This window comes from Pongo pygmaeus, chromosome 7 (assembly GCF_028885625.2).
Source record: "Pongo pygmaeus isolate AG05252 chromosome 7, NHGRI_mPonPyg2-v2.0_pri, whole genome shotgun sequence".
In the NCBI taxonomy this organism is placed as follows: domain Eukaryota; kingdom Metazoa; phylum Chordata; class Mammalia; order Primates; family Hominidae; genus Pongo; species Pongo pygmaeus.
The window spans coordinates 103,751,179-103,773,876 of NC_072380.2; the positions used below are offsets into that span (position 1 = coordinate 103,751,179).

A 22,698-nucleotide genomic window follows, 5' to 3' on the forward strand; every position below is an offset into this window, starting at 1 on the left:
GCAGAGTCATCCCTATTGTATACAATCAGAACAGTTTGTATTTACAAAATAATAATAACACTATTATTATTATACCTAACATATATTGAGTGCTCTCATTATATTCCAGGAATATTCTAAAAGCTTTACTATGTTGTTTAACTGAATTTTCCATGACCTTATGAGGTAGGTATGATAATTTAACCCATTTTTAGAAACAAGGAAACTGATCAGGGAAATTACACCATCTGTAAGTGGTAGAGCTGGTTGCAGAGTCAGCAGTTTGACTTTGGACCTGGGGCTTTGAACTGCTCTACTCTGATGCCTCAGAAAAGGTTCATTTTCTTTGGCTTAGCTGGACAGCTTGCTTCAGTTACTACTGTTCTTTTACTTTGGTACCAATTTAAGAGTTGAGTAAATAGCACGTACTTATTTCTTTCTCTTGTATTTCAGAATTTGAGCAAACTCAGCGACCACAGTGAAGTCTGAGACCCTTTTGTCGCAGTACAGCTCTTGTCTTTACCAACTGCCTGAAGAGGCCATATGCTGGTATTTTGCACAACTTTTTGGTTGTTTAGATCCTACAGATGACCTCTGCTACAATAAGTACGATGTGACTTAGTAACTGCATAGCAGTCGGAAACAACTGCCAACTTTTTTTTCTCATTTTTGTTAGTAAGAAGATTCACTTAGTTATTTTATGTAAAAATCAGTATGTGTTTAGTTTTAGTGTACTGAAGGGTAAACATGGTTTTATTTTATTTTACCATATTATTTTGTGTTGTTTTATTTCTATTGTGCTGTAAGTTGATGTTTAAAATTGAGAAATACTTTTGTCATAGGCAATTTGGAACATTTATAAGCCATTTGTAAAATTTTAAGATAATCTGTAACTAATACATAAAAACAACTTAGCAAATGTGCCATTTTCACACAACTTCTCTCTGTATAGGCCTCTGAAATATCAATAAGGCTAAATATTACTTTACACAGTAAGATGTGAAATTCACAAAAAGTAAACCAAACAAAACAAATGAAAAACTGGAAATAATTCGTTTCCATATCTTTCCATACATCCATTCCTGAAGTATTCAGGAATGTTTTCATAATCGAAAGAAACGGGTATCCCAATAAAACCAAGTTCTTGACATAGGTCTGTTTTGCTGTGAATATTGGAAATGCTTAGGATCTTCAGACCCAATAGCTCTAATTTTAACATTTCTACCCAATAAGAGGCTCTGTTTTCCACTGAAGTTTTGTTGAAGAAAGAGAATAGGAAAATTACACATTTTATAATTTTTAGATGAGAAAATACCACTAGCAGAATAGCTTTGTGCTATTCCAGTATAAGATGAACTGTAATAATTTTTGACTTCCCTATTTCAGAGATAGTCAATATAATATGTTTATCTATATCCATATGGATGGATAGGTAGGTAGATCTTCATAGATTTTTTTTTTCTTTTGTTAGAGGAGAGCTTGATGTGATTATCTGCAAACCCACCAAACCAACAGGATAATTAACAAATAAACGCCATAGGCTAGGCTGAACTGTATGTTATTGTTTTCATGCTTATACATATATTTTCAATCACATACAAGTACATAGAATTTCACCTTTTAATTTAGCAAATTGATTTACCTAGGAAAAAATTATCACCTTCAAAGATAGGCATAGACACATAATTATGCTTAAGCTTTTAACAGCATTTTAACCGCTCTAAAAATTACCAGAGTAAGTAAAAGCTAGGTACTTTAAAGTGAGTTTGAGAAACAAGTTGAAACTAAAATTAAAATACCAGCCATTTAGGTGCTTTCTCTGGCATCTATAAAAGTAAATTCTAGTGCCTGCCAAGTGATGGATTATAATGGTCTCTAGCAAATGTGTGGTAAACATTCATATGGCCGTTAATTTTAACATTAAATCGTAGGTAGGGCAATGTAGTAAAATGAAAGAGAATTAAGAAAGGTTTCAAATTCTTATAACATATCCAGCCATTTCAATTTTGATTGAAATGAACTATAAAGAATAGTGTTTATCCCTATGGTAGCCTCAGTCTCTGTATCACTAACTTGGATTGAAATGAGTGAGGCCAACTCACATTCCCATCAAACACTCTTCCATGGAAAAGCAGAAGTAATAATTGGAGGTAAAGTTTCCTTAGAGAAAATAATTTTATTCTGCTTTGTCCAATTAAATTATTCCAATGGTGGATGGTAATATTCACCATCTCTAATTCATTGGTCACTGGCAGATAAGCATGAGTTAAGGAAAGTCAAAAAAGAAAATATATTTTGCTGTGTATAAATTGATATTTTGCTATGCAACTCCAATAATTGAATTTGTATAATGCAGGCACTTTCTAATTTATTAGAGATTATGGATCAGTTCTGACATTAAAATCATAGTTAATTGATGGATGGTTTTTATAGTTTGTTGATAAAGTGGACACAGTATTGTCTGAGCAGTTATATTTTAATGGATTTCAGTGTTTATAGTAGAAGTTTAGTGGATAAAACTTTAAGTCCAATAACTTGGGGGTCAAATGCTAATGTTGTATTCAGTGTAAAGGAAGATCAAACCATGTACCTTATGAAGACCTTTGTTTTAAGACTTCCACACACCAAGGCTACAATGACTGTTAATCTGGAGGAAGTCTCTGGTATTGAGTTCTGAGAGCTTAATAACTAAACATGAGTTTAGACACACAAGATTCTAAAATGCAAATGTTTACTTCGAAGCAGGCATTGACAACACAAAAACTGTGCAGTGGTCTTGATGCTGGATTGTTTCTAGAGTCACGATGAATTATTTTTATGAGATTACCTTATTTTTATATATGACAAACTACTTCTATAATACTTATTATGGTAAAATAAAATTGGAAAAAATTAAAACTGACCTATAAGAGTGTTAAGGACCTAATAGAGTGACATATATAAATTAAGCATAAAATATGTAACCAGGAAAAGACTGTTAACATTACATTTATGCAAATTAAATGCCCTTAAATTTCACCATTTGTCTTTCATTTTAAAGGTTATTTGCTCCCGATTATGATTCAAGTGTTATAAGATTTAGCTTGAACTACTTTGCAGTAATTTATTTGACAGATCTCTATTCTATAAATGTGTAATGTAATGAAGAAAGAGATCTTTCTTTTTTAATGAAAACATTAATGTGTTAATACCCTGTATGGATAATGCTTGACATTTAATGGTTGCCAAAATATATTAGTATATTGTTGAATATACATTATGCCTTAGAAATGCACATTCTGTATTTTGTGGGATGATAATCTAATTCAATATAGAATATGCTATTTGGCAATGAGTTTGTGGACAGATTTCAAATAGGGAGTTAAGTGGTACTTTCACAATCCAAAGATTTTTAGTTAAAAATCATGTAGTCTAATATGCTGCAGTTATTTTTTATATTTTTCAACGCATTTAATTATCTTTTTTATAATTCTTTGTACTAACTCAGCATGTAACAACCAATTTACATGGAAATAAATCGAAATATGATAACTATTATGCTTAAATGGATTTGCGTCTATTATTTCATAGTATTTACTCTCCTGCAAAGCAAATAATACATACTGTTTCTTGGAATGACCACAGAGTATTATGTGTTGAATATTCCTGGAAGTATCCATTATTCTTGGTAATTTGTTCTTACAAAATCTCAACCTAGGACCGTAAGATAATGTGCCTTAATTTATGGTCTGCTATAAGAATACTTTTTGCTACAAAACTACATTTAGACATACTCTTTTACCAGATTTACATCCTTTGCATTCCAATTTTAATTAATATATACATTTTAATTTTTTATTTGCTTTGGCTCTTCATTATATACTGTTGTTTGTCTTTCCTGACTTCCTAGGCTGAATTCAATGTTCTTCAGTCTATTAAAGGCTACTTTTCCAAAGACAAGAAGCAAAGGAAGTCTTCTAGGTGTTAGAGATATGGCAGATAATAAAACAGAAAAAGAATAAAAGCCCTCACAAACTTTGTTCTGACAAGGGAAGACAAAATAGAATACATTTAAAATGCATTTATTGTAAGTTAGATGATAATATGTGCCAAAATGAAAATACATTAAGGAAAGATGACAGGAAGTATGGCAGAGGATAAAGTGTTGCCTTCCTACATAGGGTGGCAGTAAGGTGATAAATGGTAGTGTCTTAGTTCTGGCTGCTATAACAGAATACCAGACTACAGCGCTTAAACAGTCAAAAGTTACTTCTCAGTTCTGGAGTCTGAGGAGTCCAAGTTGAAGGTTCTAGTCAATTTGGTTTCTGGTGGGGGCTCTCTTCTTGGGTTGTAGATGGCCACCTTCAAACTATGTCCTCATATGGATGAGAGAGAAAGAGTGAGAGAGAGAGAGCACTCTTTTTATAAGGACACTAATCTTATTGGATCAGAACCCATCCTTATGATGTTGTTTAACCTTAATTACCTTCTTATAGGTCCTGTGTTCAAATACAGTCACTTTGAGGGTGAGGGATTAAATTTTGGGGAAACACAATTCAGTCCACAACATTCTAGCCTTCACCAAGTTCATGTCCTTATCATATGCAAAATACTTTCATTACATCTTAAGAGCCCCAAAGGTCCTGACTCATTCCAGCATCCACCCACAAGTCTAAAGTTCAAAGTTTCATAAAATATCATCTAAATCATACATTGATGAGAATAGAAACAAGATTAACTCTTATGCAAAATTCCTCTCCAATTGCGAACCTATGAAGCCAGACAAGCTATAGGCTTCCAAAATACAATGGTGGCATTGTCATAGAAATGATATACCCATTCCAAACAGGAGAAATAAGAAAGAAGGAAGTAGTGACAGATCTCAAGCAAGTCCAAAACCTACCAAGGAAAATTCCATCAGACTCAGAAACAAAAACAATTCCTTTTGCTTTGATCCCCTACCTCTTTGACCCTCTGGGGTAGCAGTCCTGCCTCCAGAGTTCCGCAGGGTGGTTCCACCCGATCGCTTTGCAGGGTCTTCCCACCCCTAGAACTTCAATTTGAGGCTGTCTGCCCTATTAAAATTGAGGCAATGTTCCCACCCTTTGAAACCAAGGAGGCAGCATGGATGATCTCTGAGTTGCTTGTGGTGTCGTTCTTTCTTTTCTTGAAGAACAGCACATGTTACAGCTGATTAGCTCTGTGGTGTTGTGCTGTAGAACCTAAAAAATCTGATTGCTCTCCTTCATTTTGTTCCATCTCTGTCCCTTCTGTTCAAACTGGCAGTGGTTTGCTGACATAATTTTATCTCTACTTCTGGCTCCTGCTGAGGTGGCTAATCAGATTCATGGTTCATAACCACACTAATCTACTTATTAAATGGTTGTTTAGCTACACCCTTAGTGTTCTCTTCAGAACAAGAGTTCTCATTTTATGCAATATGAACAGACTGATAATTTACCACATCTTCAACTTCTTGTTACTTTCTGCTTAATAACTCCTTGTTCAATTCCCCTTTCCCCTCATATTTTACTAAAAGCAGTCAGGAACAACCAAGTCACTCCTTCAATGTTTTGCCTAGAAATATCCTCAGCTAAACATCCAGTTTTATCACTTGTGTTCCTACATTCCAAAAAAACACTAGAACATGGTTCAGCCAAGTTCTTGACCACTTTACAAGGGTCGCCTTTCCTCCAGTTTCCAATAACATGTTCCTCATTTCTATCTGAGACCTCAGCAGAATGGCCTGTTATGACCATATTTCTACTAACCCTCCACTTAGGATTACTTATTTATTCTCCAAGAAGATGGAGGCTTTCTCTTTCCTTTTCTTTTTGAGTCCTCACTACAATCGCTTTTAAGTTCATGACAGTCCTTTCACAGCAATCCAGGCTTTTTCTAGCATGCCCCTCAAAACGCTTCTTCCACATTTTTAGGTATTTGTTACAGTAGTACCTCACTTCTCAGTACCAAAATCTGTATTAGTCTATTTGGGCTGTTACAACAAAATACCATAGACTGGAGGCTTAAACAACAGGAGTGTACTTCTCTCAGTTTCAGAGGCTAGAAATCCAAGACCAAGGTGCTGGCCAATTTGGTTTCTAATGAAGGCTCTCTTCCTGGCTAGTAGAAGGATGCCTTCTCTCTGGGTCCTCAGGGAGGAGAGAGAAAGAAAGAGCAAGCTCTCTGCTGTCTCTTTTTATACAAACACTAATTTTATGAGATTGGAGCCTGACACTTATGGCCTTATTTAACTTTGATTACCTCCTTATAAGTCCCATCTCCAAATATAGTGACATTGGAGATTAGGGCTTCAATATATGAATTGTGCAGGGACACAATTCAGGCAAAAGCAGGGAGTTATGTATTTCCTAGACTTTTAACAATTTTCTCTTTTTTTTCAATCTGAAAACCAGCCTTACTAGAATTGTATTTTCATTTACTGTATGTCATGCTTTTGTATTAAAAACATAATAATTGATCATGGTCTGGTTAAAACATTCTGCTGCTAGAGACAATAGGTTAGCATAGACATAACTAGCAATACCTGGCTCCTCAGATGAGGCTGTGGCCATGAAACAGTGATGTGTTCAGGAATGGGTTTGCAACATGCCAATGGTGATTCAGAAGCTGAGGCATATGATATTCTGATGATGGTTCCCAATGATTAGCTATCTCATTAAAGAAGATAGAATTGAATTAGCTAGGCTAGTTTTCTCTAAGTTATCATACTGTTTTAACAAAAATAACAGCATAGACTTGCTTAATTTCACCAGTTGTCTCAGAGATAGGCACAGAGCACAGTCTTACTGATAACTTTGCGCTTTGAGTTTTTGCTTTCTTTTGTTTTGCTTTTTTTTTTTTTTGAAGAAGAATGCTGAGTTACTCCAAGTTGATTAAGTTGTTGGAAACAATCTCTTTTAAAGTACTTACTATTCAAAAATCCTTACTTTTTTTTTTTAAATTGATTCAGCAACAGGATTTTTTTTTTTCTAGACAGGGTTTCTTTCTGTTACCCAGGATGGAGTGCATGCAGTAGTGTGATCTCAGCTCACTACAACCTCCACCTCCTGAGTTCAAGCAATTCTCCCACCTCAGCCTCCCATGTAGCTGGGACTACAGGCGTGTGCCACCACACTTGGCAAATTTTTGTATTTTTTAGTAGAGATGAGGTTTACCCATGTTGGCCAGGCTGCTCTTGAGCTCCTGACATCAGGTGATAAGCCTGCCTTGACCTCTCAGTGTCCTGGGATTACAGATGTGAGCTACTGCACCTGGTCAGAAATTGATTTTGATCAAACTTAATGCCTTTCTCTTCTATATAATAAAGACTATTCCCTATAGTAAGTGTAGGAAGTTTTTCAGAATTTTTTTTTATTTGGAGCCTCTTGTTTGAAAGAGTCATTTAGAAATTGGCTCATTAATAAGTCCTATTAGTATCCATAAATTACAAGAACTGTTGTTACATTAAAAAATAAAATACTTTGATAATGAAGTAAATAAAAATAAAACTAGAAATCTATCTTTATTTCCTTTACTGCTAGAGCTACTTTTTAAAATCTTCTTGGTTTTGAAGCAATTTATGGACTCATAAGGCTAGAAAAGTGAGGAAATACAGAACCTCTTTTGGACTAGCATGTGTCTTCCAGATCAACTTTCATATTTAACGCCTCTCTTTCTATACTTCCTTTCACCTTGATTTATATCTTACAGGCTTCTCAAGCTTCCATGCTCCCTATTTTCTTAAATTTGTAGTTAGGGACCTATTGTTTAAATAGGGGTGCCTTTATTTATGCTAACAAAGCCTGAGAGAGAGGAGGAAAGGGAGAGAAGTGAACACAATTTCTGGGCACTGAATGGATTTTGTGGGGAGAAATAAAGACTGAAGATAAGGCCAGGTTTACAAAAGATATTTCAGGAGAAAGTTGGTGGGCATGATTGACGCTGTGGTGGTATGATTTCAGGAGTATCTAAATGTCACCTAAGTCCAAATATCTACTTCACAGTCTTCCAAGAGGCTTGAAGTTCTCATCATTAGTCATTCACTTGGGCTGGAGTAAATAGTATATGAAAGGAAAAACACATGGAAGCCATTGTAACACATTGTGTTAGCCTTATGAAGAACTAGTTCATCTAAAAAGCTTATAAGACATTGTCCCCAAAGACCTGAAATAAAAAAGCATACAATAAATTTTGATGAAGAAGGATGGTGAAGAATATTTTGGGTGCTGCAGAGGACAGGGTTTGGGGTGGTAGCATGATGCTGGGAGGCAAGATGGATGGTGAGGGAGAATGGGTGGGGGAGGGGAGGCAGGCTGAGTGACAGGCCTCAGGCATTTTTGGATGACCGGTTCTTCCCTTGTCCCCAACCCCCGGTGACACAGACATGGCAGAACTGGGTTTCATAAGGCCAAACACAATTCTTCCCACACTGCAACTCTTTCTGGGGCTTGGATCTATGCCTTTTGCTTTGGCTCGGGAATTCAAATTTGAGAATAACAGTGTGATTGCCCCAAATGAGATTGACATCTAATTTCTGTCTCATGGAAACCTTTTGTTTTTCCAATTGTCTCTCTTCACCTAGCCAGTGAAAACATTGAAGTAGTAAGAGTCTAGCTTAAGAGAGTAGAGGTTTAATCAATTAAAATCAATCAAATGATATTGCTAGAGTCCTCCTGAATCTTGTTTGAAATGTGAACCTTATAATATCTACACCAGAACTGTCATGAGTGTTTGTTTGCTAAATGCAAACAGATTCCAACGGCCTACACAAGACCTAGTGAATCAGGATTTATTTGAGGTGGGCTTGGGAATATGTATCTTAAAATGATAATCCCTTTAGTTTTTGACCCTAAAGTTTAGGATCACAGTCACAAAGACTTTCTTTAGTCTGGTATTTAAAAGAAGCCCTGTACTATAATTCTTAGGTACTTATGTTTTCATCACTTCATCTGTTTCAGCTTGTGCATCAGTCATAATGTATTGTGGCTGTATAGTATCCCTATAGTGTTATTCTTAGGTAACAAAAACTGGGTACATAGTTATGTCACATTGCAAAGGACAAAGTCAAATTGACCAAAGCCTTTGCTCAATATGATTATGTCAGGCCAGAAAGTATCTGAAACATATTATCCCTATTCATATATTCTTGGGTGACTTATAATAGTTTTCCTAAGACTGGAAGTTGGGATGTAATATCCCTTATCATGCAAAATTTAAATCTTCTCCTTGTTTCACAAATTTATACTTTTCCAACACATATTGATGTAGTCATATAAGAAAATGCTCCCATCCTCCAAGTTGCCTCTCATACACATCCACTAAAAATACATCGTAAAAGAAAAGGAGATATTTCCCTTCCAGCCTAAGGCTATATGGGTAATTATTTTCTTTCAACACCTTCATTGAAATTCCCTGTGTAATGCTACCAGAGTGAATTATAGTTAAACCTTTTATTCTGCACATATGGAGCTGGAATAAAGAGATGGTGCCAGCAATATTACTCAGCTACTTTCAGTTTGGGGATTGAGGCTGATGTAAACTATCATAACTAGAGGGAAAATGATATTCAATTATGAATCACTGCCAGATGTGTGAATGTATGTCTTCAAGTTTCATTTTCTGGAATATGCTTACTGTAGTTTATTTCTTATCCACTTTTAAAGTGATTCTCATTTCATGGATAATAGATTTAGTGGCATTAAATGTTCATAACAACCAAAAATTAATAAAATATATATTTGGACTCCATCTCACAATCCAAAACAGAAATCAGAAACTGATCTAAAGTGTATGTTAGGTAACAATGTTCTGTAGCCCGAGTTGCAGAGGAGCTGTGTGGGGCACTTCACTGTGCATCTCATACCACACTTGCCCAGAGCACCAGCAATGTGAAGGAAACAGAGAGAATAAAGGAAAATAGGACACAACAATTGTTAGAAAAATTACTAGCAGCCTGAGTAAAAATGGGGGAGAATTTGATATTTCTCTTCTTGAGACTCAGGATTCCAACTCTTGTGGTATATACAGACTCAATTGTTTGGTATCCAGATGAGGTGGCTGGAAGGTAATCCCATTTCTGCAGTTTGGTGTTCCTGAAAACTCCTTCTCTCTATCCTAGAGTGAACCTTTAGTGCTGTCAATGCTTTCACTTCTATGTGCTTAGTAACTTTACCATTTCCACTTTCCAGTATTCCAAGCTGCAACTACATCTGTAATCTCCCTTCTAAATCCTGTTCCTAAGGGCCTTCCACAGATTACCTTGCCTCTATCTTCAGGAAGCCATTATGCATTTTCTTCCTCAACTTTCTGTTCATTGCCTGGTAACCTAAAGATATATACATCAAAATCCATATGTACTTGTATTTTTTGAAACAATTGGTGGAGCTGTCCTTTTTCTCTAATCAAGGTCAAATCTGCTACTCTGAGTTTCTCTTAACCTTGTTTGTTAATTTAGTTTCACTTGTGTTAAAAAAAAAACAACCAAAAACTTCCACTGTGTTTTCCCAAGCACATCTCTATCAGTTAATTTTCCAAGTGTCTTTGATCTCTTTTACTAGACTGGATGTAACTATAGTATATTTAAAAAATAAGTTATTTCTCCTCTCTCTTAAAACAAAAATCTTCATTTGGCCATGCTTCCTTTTCTGCCCTTTATCTCTGATTTTCTTCAGTCACCCGGGAATAATTTCAATTCCAATGTGCTGAAAGAGTAGACATTTGCTGTCTCTACTTGCTCATCTCTGGCTTTTGCAGTCTAAACTTTGCCTCTACTACACTTTTAAAGGGTTCTGCACAGATAGTCATTCACTTCAAATTTCCAAAGTCAGTGGCTCCTCTTTTCAGTCCTCTTCTTATTAATTTTGTTTGCTTTTATACTCTTGACCACTCTTTTTCATAAAATAATACTCCTTTGGCTTCTAGAAATCAGTTATGTATCAAAAAAAACTGAACATCTATTATGAGCCAGGCACCATGCTGGTTGATACAGGCACAAGATTGAATAATTATTTGCCCTTAAGGATTTTAGATACCTGTGGGCAAAACAGGAAAAAAGAAAAAAAAAGAACTATAATCCCACATATTATGTGCTCACAGTTTAAGATGCCATTCAAGCTACTGTCTGTGATCACCTATTTTGTGGTCACTTTTTAGAGATGAGACAGGTACCTCCACCCAAAGTTTGGTTTGAGACTGATGATGCCATAAAGGCACGAAGAGGGTATGGAAATGTTCATTAACTTACATAATTTGGCCTTCTGATAAGAGCAGGGCAGGCTGCTTAAGCTAGTCTAAAAGTTACTTGAAAAACAAACAAAAGAGACTAGCTTAAACTTCTTATGGTGGTTAAGGGATGAAGCTTGAAGGAAAGTCCCTGAAGTGTTTTGAACTTCCTTGCACCAAAGGAAAAAGCTTTCTTATCAGCTTGCTCAAATGTGGGGCAGAAAGGAAAGAGAGAGGTGTGAAGCTTAAATGTTGTCAGGAGTAGTCAAACTTCAAAAAATGGAGTCATATTCTTTATTGAAATTGACTCAGTTAATGTTAGATGCACACATATGTTTTGCTAACATATTATTCTTTCTTCTAATGTTATATATTCACCATATTTTATCATAATTATTCACTTATATACTTCTAAACGTACTGGCAATCTAGTAATCATTGGTGTGTTCCTGGCCCTTTAAATGTTACGTTTATTATGTATTTGTTGAAGGGATGAATGAAATGATCAATTAATCAAAATAAAAAATATTTAACGATATCAAAAACCTAGAAATCAACTAAAGAAAAGAGGTTAGCATTTTTAAGAGACCTAGAAGGTGAGTGTGATTGGAACAGCAGGGAACAGTCAAAGGCTTGAGGCAAATCTGAAGAGTTAAATAGAACTTGACTATGAAAAAGCTACTGCCCCTATTGATCGCTTCAAACCGCCAGTTTTAAGTCACAATTACACTGCAGTTACCTAACTTGACTCCTAGAGAACTAATCTCTGCTTTCAGATAAAGTAAGCAGGCATTTCTAAGATGCCATCTGAAGGGTCATGAGAAGCTTCGATTCTCCAAATCTGTTGTCAATTTGTGACAGCTCTCAAAATTTCTACTGATAAAACTCTCTTTCATAGTTAAAGCATTAATTCAATATGTCATCAGTAAGGACAGTATAATATGATAAAGGAAAATAAAGCTATTAACTCATCATCGCAATTTACCATACGTTATTGCTTATCAAGAACCCAGACTTGGGTAAATGAGACTTATGGAAAAGTAGACTTGGATTAACAGAACAGTGGCTTTTATTACAGTCAATTAATATACTGTGTTAATTATCCATTTCTTCTTAACAAACTACTCTAAAACTTATTCATCATTTCTCATGATTTTGAGGTTTACTGGATTCTGCTGGTCTTCCTGGGCTCATGTTGCTGCACTCAGCTGCTGAGTTAGCTGGGATCTGGGCTCATCTGGGACAGCAGAGATGATTGAGTCCCCTTTGTCTATGTGGTCTTTTTTGGGGGGGACTTCCTCAAAAGCCTGGAAGCCACAGAATTGTGAGAGAATGAAGGTGAAGTTGCAAGGCCTCTTGGGGCCTAAGCTCAAAAACTTAAGGATGTCACTTTCACCACATTTCTTCCACCACAGGCCAGCCCAGTTTCAAGGGGGTAGAGAATTAGATTCCACCTTTGTGTGGGAGAAGCAGCAAAGCCACTTTGCAAAGGCACAGACATAAGCTTCCATTAAACGACCTTCTAGAGTTCTCTACCTTTGGTTACACAAATTATTAACATTCCTTCAATATGTAAAGTATGCTTATCCCATCCAGGACCTTCAAAGTTTCATCCCAATTACAGCACCAGGTTTTAAGTCTAGGACCTCATGATCAGCATCTGGTTGGGTATGGATGAGGCTCCTCAGATGTAGCTTCTCTTGATGATGAGATATGTGAACTGGAAACATGTATTAGTTAATTCTCCCATTGTTGTAAAGAACTACCTGAACCACCTGTTGAACTACCGTCAACATACCTTCGTGAGACAAGGACAGAATCACCACAGTAGACACTCCCTTTAAAATATTAAGAATAGAGCAATGAGCACACCCAGCTCCTGGATTTTGGTTTCTAACACTATTACCCAAGAGAAGGAAGCAGGACTCCTTGGAGAAAAAGATGATTCTAGGGCTGGAGCAGTCTAACCATAAAAAAAAAAAAAAATCAAGAAAACCCAGGTTGAGAGATAAATACCTTTAATGTGTCCCAAATGCCTGGCAGATACACCTCAAAACCATCAAGGTTATCAAATGCAAACAAAATTAAAAAAGACTAAAATATTGTCACAGACTGGAGGAGGCTAAGAGACATGATGACTAAAGGTATTGTGGTATTCTACAGGGTATCCTGAAACAGAAAAAAAAATTAGAGAAAATGTAGTGAAATTGAAATAAACTGTAGGGTTTGGTTTTTTGTAAGGTATCAATGTTAGTTCTTTAGTCGTGACAAATGCTTCATGATTATGTAAAATGTTAATAGAGAAACTAGATGAAGAGTCTATGTAAGGGAACTCTCTGTATTATCTTTGCAGCTTTTCTGTAAATATAAAACTACCCTAAAATAATAATAAATTAAAAAAAAGAATAAAAAGAGAAGCAGTCTCAATTTTGTAGCAATTCTGAAAAACAGTAGGGCACATGTCACCCATTGCCCCTTTTCTGTGGGCAAGAGAAGTTATTTGGTTAAAGCCCAGTTCTACAACCTGGGAGTGATTCTTGAATCCATTGTTACTGGATCTTGTAACAAATAACAGATCTTGGATCTGGCTACACTGTCTGGTCTTTTGGTTCTGTTCTCTAAAGACGTCTTCACTTTTTGATCAGAAATAGCTGGTTTTTGCAGCTGTGCCTCAGCCTGCTTCCTTTCATAGAAAGTTCAGACTCAGAGGCCTTTTTTTCCCCATTTCTCTTTCTTTGACCCAAAGAGGCAGTGCCTGTCAGAACCATTCTCTGAAAATTGTTGCAAATTTTACTGAAGTTGATGCCATGCCCCAAAGTGGCATCCATAATTCTTTTTAGGACTGTTCTGTGTCTACTTTGGGCATATAAAACTGCTGTTAGCCAACACACTTTTGATTCTTAGAAGTTCTTTTGACTCTAAGAGTGGTGAGATCAAAAGCCTACTAGCCAGACACCACTTTTAAGTCTTTCTCAGATTTTAAAGGGTTTTATAACAACATAGTTAAATAGCTACTTATGATAAATGATCTTTCCTAAGATCATTTCTTACACTGGGAATATTCTACAGGATGGACATGTGAATGAATTTTATCTTTCAGCACAGCAATTTCTAGCTCTTCTATATTTCTTCTAAATCCTGCTTTCAAACTGAACAGTTCTCTCTTCAGCTCATCTCTCTCCTCTCAACTTAGCAGATGCAGCTTCAAAAGCACTTTCAACACGGCCTGGCACTCTCCTTACAGATCCACACATTCATTTTCCGTATTTCAAATTGCTGCAGGCTATATTTTCTCTGTTGTTCTGCCACCATATAACTGAGTTTCTTTTCTTTTCTTTTCTATTTTGTTTTTTTTTCTTGAGATGGAGTCTCACTCTGTCTCCCAGGCTGGAGTGTCGCGATCTCGGCTCACTGCAAGCTCCACCTCCCGGGTTCACTCCTTTCTCCTGCCTCAGCCTCTCGAGTAGCTGGGACTACAGGCGCCCACCACCACGCCCGGCTAATTTTTTGTATTTTTTTAGTAGAGACGGGGTTTCATCGTGTTAGCCAGAATAGTCTCGATCTCCTGACCTGGTGATCCGCCTGCCTCGGCCTCCCAAAGTGCTGGGATTACAGGCGTAAGCCACTGTGCCCGGCTATAACTGAGTTGCTTTTCTAGTTGTCTCCAATAGCACTTCTTCACTGCTCTTCCAGCCTCTGCTTGCCGCCCAATAGCAAAACTAATGCCACATTGTTTCTAGTTTTTATGTCAGCTCCCCACACCAATACCAGTTTCTGTATCACTTATCTATGGCTATGTAATAAATCACCCCAAAACTTAGTAGCTTTAAAATTGGCAATGTATTATCTTTCAGAATTCTGTAGTTTGGCTGACTTGATCTTCCGTAATCTCACTCGTGCACATGCTTGTAGCTACATGCAGCTGAAGGATTGGCTAGAGATGGGCTCAGCTGTGATGGTGAAGGTTGCTGGAAGTTTCTTTCCATGTGACCTTTTATCTTAGGTTTTTCACCATAAGAGAGAAATGGAGAAGCTGGAAAGCATTTTGAGGCCCACTCTCTGGCACTGATGAATGCCATTTCTGCCACATTCTGTTGATCAAACCGAGTTACACACCAGCCCAATTATTTAAGGGGACACAGGGATGGACTTCTCTGGATGGGAAGAATTGCAAAGTTGCAGTTAAAGGAACATGCTTATTAGAATGGGAGGAGTTTGTGGCTATTAACCTATTACAGAGGATATAGGTTTCCACGGTTAGGAGGAAAAATTCTTTTAGTTTGGAGCAGGTTTAGCTCTAAGTAAAAGTCCCTCTCTTTACTGCCCCAGAAAAAAAACGACTTAAACAAGATGGGTCTTTATTTCTCCTTCATGAAAGTATCTGGTCCAGAGCAGCAGCTCTTCCCTGAGAAAGTCACATGGCTTGCTCCCAAACTTCAGTTAAATTTCTTCTGTCACTCAGCTAGAGAACACTTAATAGACAATCTTATATCCAGAATCATATCCAGACTCTCTATCCATTTTCCTGATGCTTTCTTAATGGTTATTCAATGTGATATTATTAATGACATAATCATTCTATATATCTCTATCTAATCTATCTACCTACCTCTCCATTCATTATCTATCTATCACCTCTGTATATCATTTATCTTTCCTATCAAAATGCAAATTCTATGAAGGCAGATCCGCTATGTGCAATGCTTTATTGTCAGTTCCTAAAATAGCCATTCCTGGAACATAGCAGTTTGTCCTTCATGCCTCTTGAATGGATGAAAGCTATAAATATAGATAAAGTCTTCATATACAGCTATATCTCAGCAACCCAAACATCAACTTCTTATTTCAGCCATTTGCAGCCCCTGACTTCAATTCAGAGTTGAGTGAAGCAGGTGCTGACACAAAACTGGAGGGAGGAAAGTGTAAGTGAAGGAGCTTGCTCACTGCCCGGAAGTGTCTTTTTCTGCCTTCTTTCTCTACCTGATAACTTCCACTTCCCAATCTATGACCTAAACAATTAGTTGTCTCTGCCCTATCTCACAGATTTCTTAGCAAAATTATTTGTCCAGGATATCTATACTGCATCCCACTCCTTTTATGATACTTAATTAAAAGATATATTAAGGAAAAACAATTTAAAAAAGGGAAACAGCTTATTCAAGGCATTGTTAAATTAGCAATTTAATTTGACCAGAGACAATTCTCTCCTTCACCTTAACCAACTCCAAGAGAAGGCAAAATAAATAGTGAAAGTCATAAGTAATTGAAAATATAACAAAATGAACATATTTCTAGGTTATTAGGTATGTGATTGATACATTTTATGCAAAATATGTAAAATATTTAAAAGTAAAATATAATAAATTATCATTCTTGGTTATTTACTGTGTGTCAGCACTATTTTAAGTGCTTTACAAGTTGTATAATTTTATGCTTAAAGCCACTAAATAGGTAGAAAGTATAACTCTTAGTTTGTCTTAAACATTGCTTAAGATGTCCAAGCATCTAGGCACACTTTTTTTTAACATTGCAGGAAAATCCACATTTTCTTTTCTATATGTATCTCTATATATACCTACCTATTCTATAGGCAAAATAGTTGAATGTATAAACAATTTTACTAAAGCAAAATAGTGTGTGCTTTTTCCCATCCATATAACTAGTTTATATCTGAGGCCAATTACTAAAAGTCATGATTTGTAAGGCTAGAAATAATTGGTTTTCAAAGCACAATGGCAAATATAGAGAGAAAAATCTTGAATCATCAGAGGAGACAATAATCTGTTTAAGAATTTCTTCTTCACACTTTTCCCATAGCAATGAAATTAGAACCGGGTGAGATTTTTATTCCCTAAGCTTGTGTACAGTGAGAGCTCTATATCTACGGGGAGGGCTTTGCCTTTTCTTTTCTTAATCTACTTGGCTGTAAATTGCAGAGCTGCTAAACTGAAGGTAGCTGATAGATGCTTGAGAAAAGTAGTACTGAAGCTGCACAAAAGGATGTGCATTGGCCAAGATCATGATAGATTCCTTAAAAACTAGTCCCAAGAAGTCCATATCAAACTGATATTAAGAATCTATTAAGGGCCAGGCACGGTGGCTCATGCATGTAATCCCAGCACTTTGGGAGGGTGAGGCTGGCAGAGCCCTTGAGGTCTGGAGTTTGAGACCAGCCTGGCCAACATGGTGAAACCTCGTCTCTACTAAAAATATAAAAATTAGCCAGGAGTGATGGCACAGGCCTGTAGTCCCAGCTACTCAGGAGACTTAGGCAGAAGAATCACTTTAACCAAGGAGGCAGAGGTTGCAGTGAGCTGGTATTGAGCCATTGCACTCCAGCCTGGGCAACAGAGTGAGACTCTGTCTCAAAAAAAATTAAATAAATAAATAAATAAATATCGGATCTGTAAAGTGGCAGTATAATGGTTATAATCACAGCTCTGAAGTCCTACTAAATTGGTTTTGGATCTTACCTTAGGCATTTCCTACCTGTATGGCTAAGAGCCCACTGACCTCAGAAAACTCATGGGAGGGTTATTTGTTAAATAAGAGAATTGACGCAAGGCACTTAGCGCATTCTTTTGTTTAATACATATTTATTGAGTACCTACTACTTTTCTATGTGCTTAGTATAGATAACTGAATGAAAAGGAACTGGAAACTGACATTTGATGTTTTAATATAGAGATGGAGAGACAAAACAAGGTAAATAGACATGCAAATAAATGCTTACAAATTGAGAAAGTGCCCTGAAGAAATAAGCAAGGTACCACCATGGTAGAGAATAACATAGCCAATAGGAGGGTACAGGAGGGATTGGGTGAGACAGTTGGAAACTTACTCTGGGTAAGCTGCTCAGGAAGGCTTCTTGGAGCAGGAAGTTTAAAAGTGAGACACTATGGATAAGAGGAAGACACCCAAACAGAAAAGCCATGTTAGGGTAGAGGAAGCAGGCATGAGAGGACTCCAAGAGAGGAAATTTCATGCACAAAATTTCAGAAGCAGGAAAGAACTCAGGTGTTCAAATGCTGAAAGGACCACAGCATGGCTTGGGGACAGTGAGTACTACAGGGGGACAGAAGGGTGAGAACAGGGCTTGGTACAGAGGAAACATTTACAAAAGGCAGCGGCTTTTGTTCTTGTTATTTATATGAGGAAGAAATGAGATGAGGTAATATGTAAAAAATTTAATATAGTGCTTGAAACATAGTAGATGCCAACCAATAGTATCTCCTATTATTTTTATTGTTATTTTAGCAGTGCTAGTGGCACTGCTATTTTTTGAAAAGCAGATCACACTTCAGGTGCCTCCTGTTAGTGCTCTGTTCCATCTTTGTTTCTGTCACAGTCTTCATGACTCTCCCTGTTGCTTTTATTCTTACTTTCAGAGCACAAATATTCAGCTGTTGTATTCTCTAGATATTCCACCCATGACTAGTGGTTCATCTGGAATACTTGTATCTTGAATATACTTACTTCATTTACTTCAAAGCTTTTTGATCCTTTTGTTTATTAAAACATTTTTTAAAAGAGAAATGTTTAAACAAAATAATTTAAAAATTGGGTCAGTTCACTAAAATACTCCACATTTGGTATCAAGAGCAATAATTTTTACTGCAATTATCTAGAAAAACATCAGAGTCTTGCCCTAGTGAGTGGGGTCTGGGAACCACCACCACAAATGTGTCTGCCCCTCTCCAGCCACTGGGAGGCGTTACTCTCCCCAAATGATCATGAATGATTGATTTGAGATTCTGGACTCTTCAGAGCTTCTTCAGAAGTGAACAAAAGACAGTCATGCTCTGAGCCTTGGTGGCATTTAGTCAGCTCTTTAATGTGATTCTAATGATTTGTGTGTGAGAGAGAATTAACAGTAAATTCATTATGAAAACCCATTTACCACAGGGTTGACACCAGCAAAACCCTGAGGCAGCTCAGGGAATTCTGGGACACAACATCTGTTTCAGTGAACATAACTCAGACATTCCAAATTGGTGCTCACTCATTGGTGTTTAATAGCTTCTTGCACAGTTCCTTTTCTCCTCGGGACATACACATTCAGACACAGAAAACCATAAAGGCCAAATGTCTTCTTTAATCCTCCCAGGCTTAGCTAGCTAAAAGGAAACTGTCAAAAGCCATAGCAACTGCCTATGTGAAAAGAAAGCAGAAATAATAATAATAATAAGAGCGGGAACGAATAGAAATAAAGCTAATTTGCTGATTTAATTCATTCAAGAGTCTCTTTTTCTCTCTTTTACTGCTTTTGTGTGAGATTTTCATGTATATTTCAAGTAGTATGTATAATTCTAACATACCTACTTTGTTATGATTTACTGTTAATAACTTAGCTGAAGTGCAAATGGCCTCACATGCTAATTGGGTGTGCTTCCTGTGACATATGCAAACTGACTTAGAAAGTAACATATGCTGTTATTACTCATAATAGATCAGCTTTGTCTGAAATATTTGTGCCCAAAATTACCATTTGGCATCTCTTCAAATTCAAATCCACCTTCTGCCCTGAGATGGAATTCAAGGATTTGTTTTCTGTTTTATATATTTTGGAGAGGCTGCTTTCACTGCTACAATAAGGAGTGTTCAGTGTTTACATTAAAATGACTATTTATGGGGGTTTAATATGTTGCTTGTTGCAAATCACATCCGACGGAAACTTGGCAAAGTGGCACAGAGATGTGGGACCACATTCAAGTATATTTAACATCGTATCAAGCAGTTAATCTTTTGAAAATCTATGGTGTTAAATGGTATTTAGCATAATCCTACAAACTCTTTTTAATTTTTTGCTTTGTAGAAGTTTAAAATGATGTTATCTTGTACCTTTGCAGAAACAAACAAACAAACAAAACTATATATTCTGGTTGTCAACAACTTACTAAGTCTCAGGTGATGGGAGAACTGAAAATCAACCTACTCATTTTAGAACTGCTAATACTTTGTAGGTTGTTACTAGATTTTTGTATTTTTGTGTTATCTCTTAGCATGTCCTCCTGTGGCTAAGTAGAAGATGGAGGCGGGAATATCTGGAAAAAAATATATGTAGATGCTAAAGAGTAACATGACACCTCAAAGGAAATGCTTGGTTTGTATCATATAATTTTATTCCAGTTTGAAATATTGCACTAAATTGTAAAAGCTTATTAGCTAGGTAATTCTGGATAGGTGGGAAGGGAAGAAGTAGTTTCTTCACCATTTTGGAAACTTCAATTTGTAAAGTGGAATGTTGTAGATTTTGGAGAGAATTCAGGTCATTGACTCAGAATCAGAATCAGAGTATGTGAATAACAGCATCTTCAGCTACTGTTTAACTTCAAAGGAAGATTATTTTTCTTCATTGACATTAACCTTGTTAGGGGAAGCAGCTGGACATGGGCCCTGAGCATCCCTGCATGTTCTTGCCATGTGTGTAAACTGCAAGCTGTATTCATCTCCTGATAGTGTGCAATCTTCATAGTCACAAAGACCCCTAAGCAAGTCAGGGTTACCACAGCGTCACTGCAATGTAACTGCTCACTGCCTAGTGAAGAGGGACTGGTTTGTTTGCTGTTAATTCACTAACTACTGGACCCTTGGCTCAGGGTTCCTCAGCTGCAGTACAACCCACTGTATATGTGGCATCCATCTGGGCCCATGGGATTTGGAGACAGGAATCTGGACCACTGTGCTGATGTCCCTGCTGTTGGCTGCACTATGAGTAATAAACTGTCTTGTCTACTTTGGGCATTTATACAACGGTTGTAACTTATTTCTTCTCTTCCTCTATGAGGTTGAAGTTGTTCCCTGACAAATATATTTGGAAAGATCCTCCAAAAAGTTAACTTTTATCCTAATTATTTAAAAACTGTATATTGGCAAACAAATATAATACACAATAGAAGGTATTTTACATAGATAACAGTATAGACACTATCTTTACTTGTAAAAAATCATTGTCTAAATCTTATTTGAGCAAGTTAAAAATATCTTCCAGTTACTGGCAAGTATTAAACACATTTTTTTCTTTTATTGTCTCAATAGCCTTATGAGGTCAGTATTATCACGCCATTTTTACACATGAATAAAGTTACATTGAGCTGGTTCAATAATCTGCCCACGTCAGATGACTTTTGAACCAAGATCTGTCTGATTCCCAGTCCAGTGCTTTCAATGTCTAAATTCAGCCACCTTAAGACCAATGACTGCTTTAAATATCTTATGATTGACTTTATTTCCTGATATAAATTTTGTGTACTAAAACATTTATTCTTGGAAGTATAGTCTTCTCTCCTGAGGTATGACTCCTTTACCCTTTTCATTCCACCACATTATCTTTCTGAAGTCATCAGTCACACATTTGGGATAAAAATCAGGATTTTAAGTCATAACTTGAACATAGCTTGAATGTTGTGAGACTTGTGCTCTATCTAATAAATAAGATGTTTCAAGTAAACTTGATTGTTCCTACCAGTGAATAACCAGATAACTCCAGAAAAGGTTGAAATTATTTCAAATAAACTGATTCATGGTGTCTTTGATTGCTTCACTTTTTTATACAATAGAATGTAGTTTGTCACAATCCCTGACGCTGTAGATAAATGAGTAGAATCTAGGCTAAATGAAGAACCAGATGGCCTGAGATGGATGAAATGCAGTAGTCCTGTTGAGCCTATTTGATATGTTATGTTTAGAGTTTTTGAGTTCTAACACTGCTGGCTGGCTTGACAACAATAAAATCACTACAGTAAATAAAGAAAACCAGGTGGTTCTACAAAATCATTCTGATTAAATTCATGAAACTTTACTTACCACCAAATCTTCTAAATATATGCAAATGACGAATATGTGATTGAACATCTATTGGGGCTCTGTTATATTTAGGCTACAAATTTACAGAAAAAAAACCCAGATACTAAAATGTACTGTGGGAAAAAGCAGTGGTGGATTCCTCTGAACCAATAAGGATATTTTCAGATTGGTTTTGGAGAATCTCTAATTTCTGTGCTGAAAACAGGAAAGTTCTGAGCATTTCAATTACAAGTTACTGCCTAAAATAGGAAGTAGGAGTTTTAATGATATGAGATAAATTCTGACTGTGCACACAATGGTACCCCAGGCCAGCCTGGTTGATTGAATTTACTGAGCTCAGTAAGTGAATACTTTCCCTTACAATTTGAGTAAGGGAAAAGCAGGTCTAGGCTCTTTGAGACCCGGAGCTTAGACTATTGAGAACACCCTCTTTAAGTCAGAAAGAGATTATGAGATTATGAAATTATGTAGCAAAATAAATATTTAGAATGAAGAAAAAAGTTAAATAAATTATATTTCAAAAAGCTGACAAGTATCACAAATGCCCCCAAATTGAGAAAAATAATTATTTTTAATTAATTAACTTCTGGATTCACTTCCATACTATTTTTAGAACATGTTTTTTTTTTTTTCCCTGCATACTCTTTGTTCACTTCTTCATATAACAATTATATAACATTTGTTAAAAGGAAAATTAAAAAAAAATGATTT

General features: G+C 36.4%; 1 protein-coding gene across 2 annotated transcripts in view; it reads left to right on the forward strand.

Annotated features, from left to right (window-relative positions):
- The window catches only part of SLC26A7 (solute carrier family 26 member 7), a 152,955-nt gene extending 149,431 nt beyond the window's left edge, over nt 1–3,524 (forward strand). Inside the window, exon 17 of one of the 2 annotated variants that reach the window (XM_054499128.2) lies at nt 433–3,495. In XM_054499128.2, the coding sequence (XP_054355103.2) occupies nt 433–468 (36 nt within the window). In that variant the 3' untranslated portion in view covers nt 469–3,495. Of the gene's footprint in view, nt 1–432 lie in introns of both variants that reach the window. The other variant, XM_054499127.2, reaches the window with a different exon arrangement.
- The last annotated feature ends 19,174 nt before the right edge of the window (nt 3,525–22,698 follow it).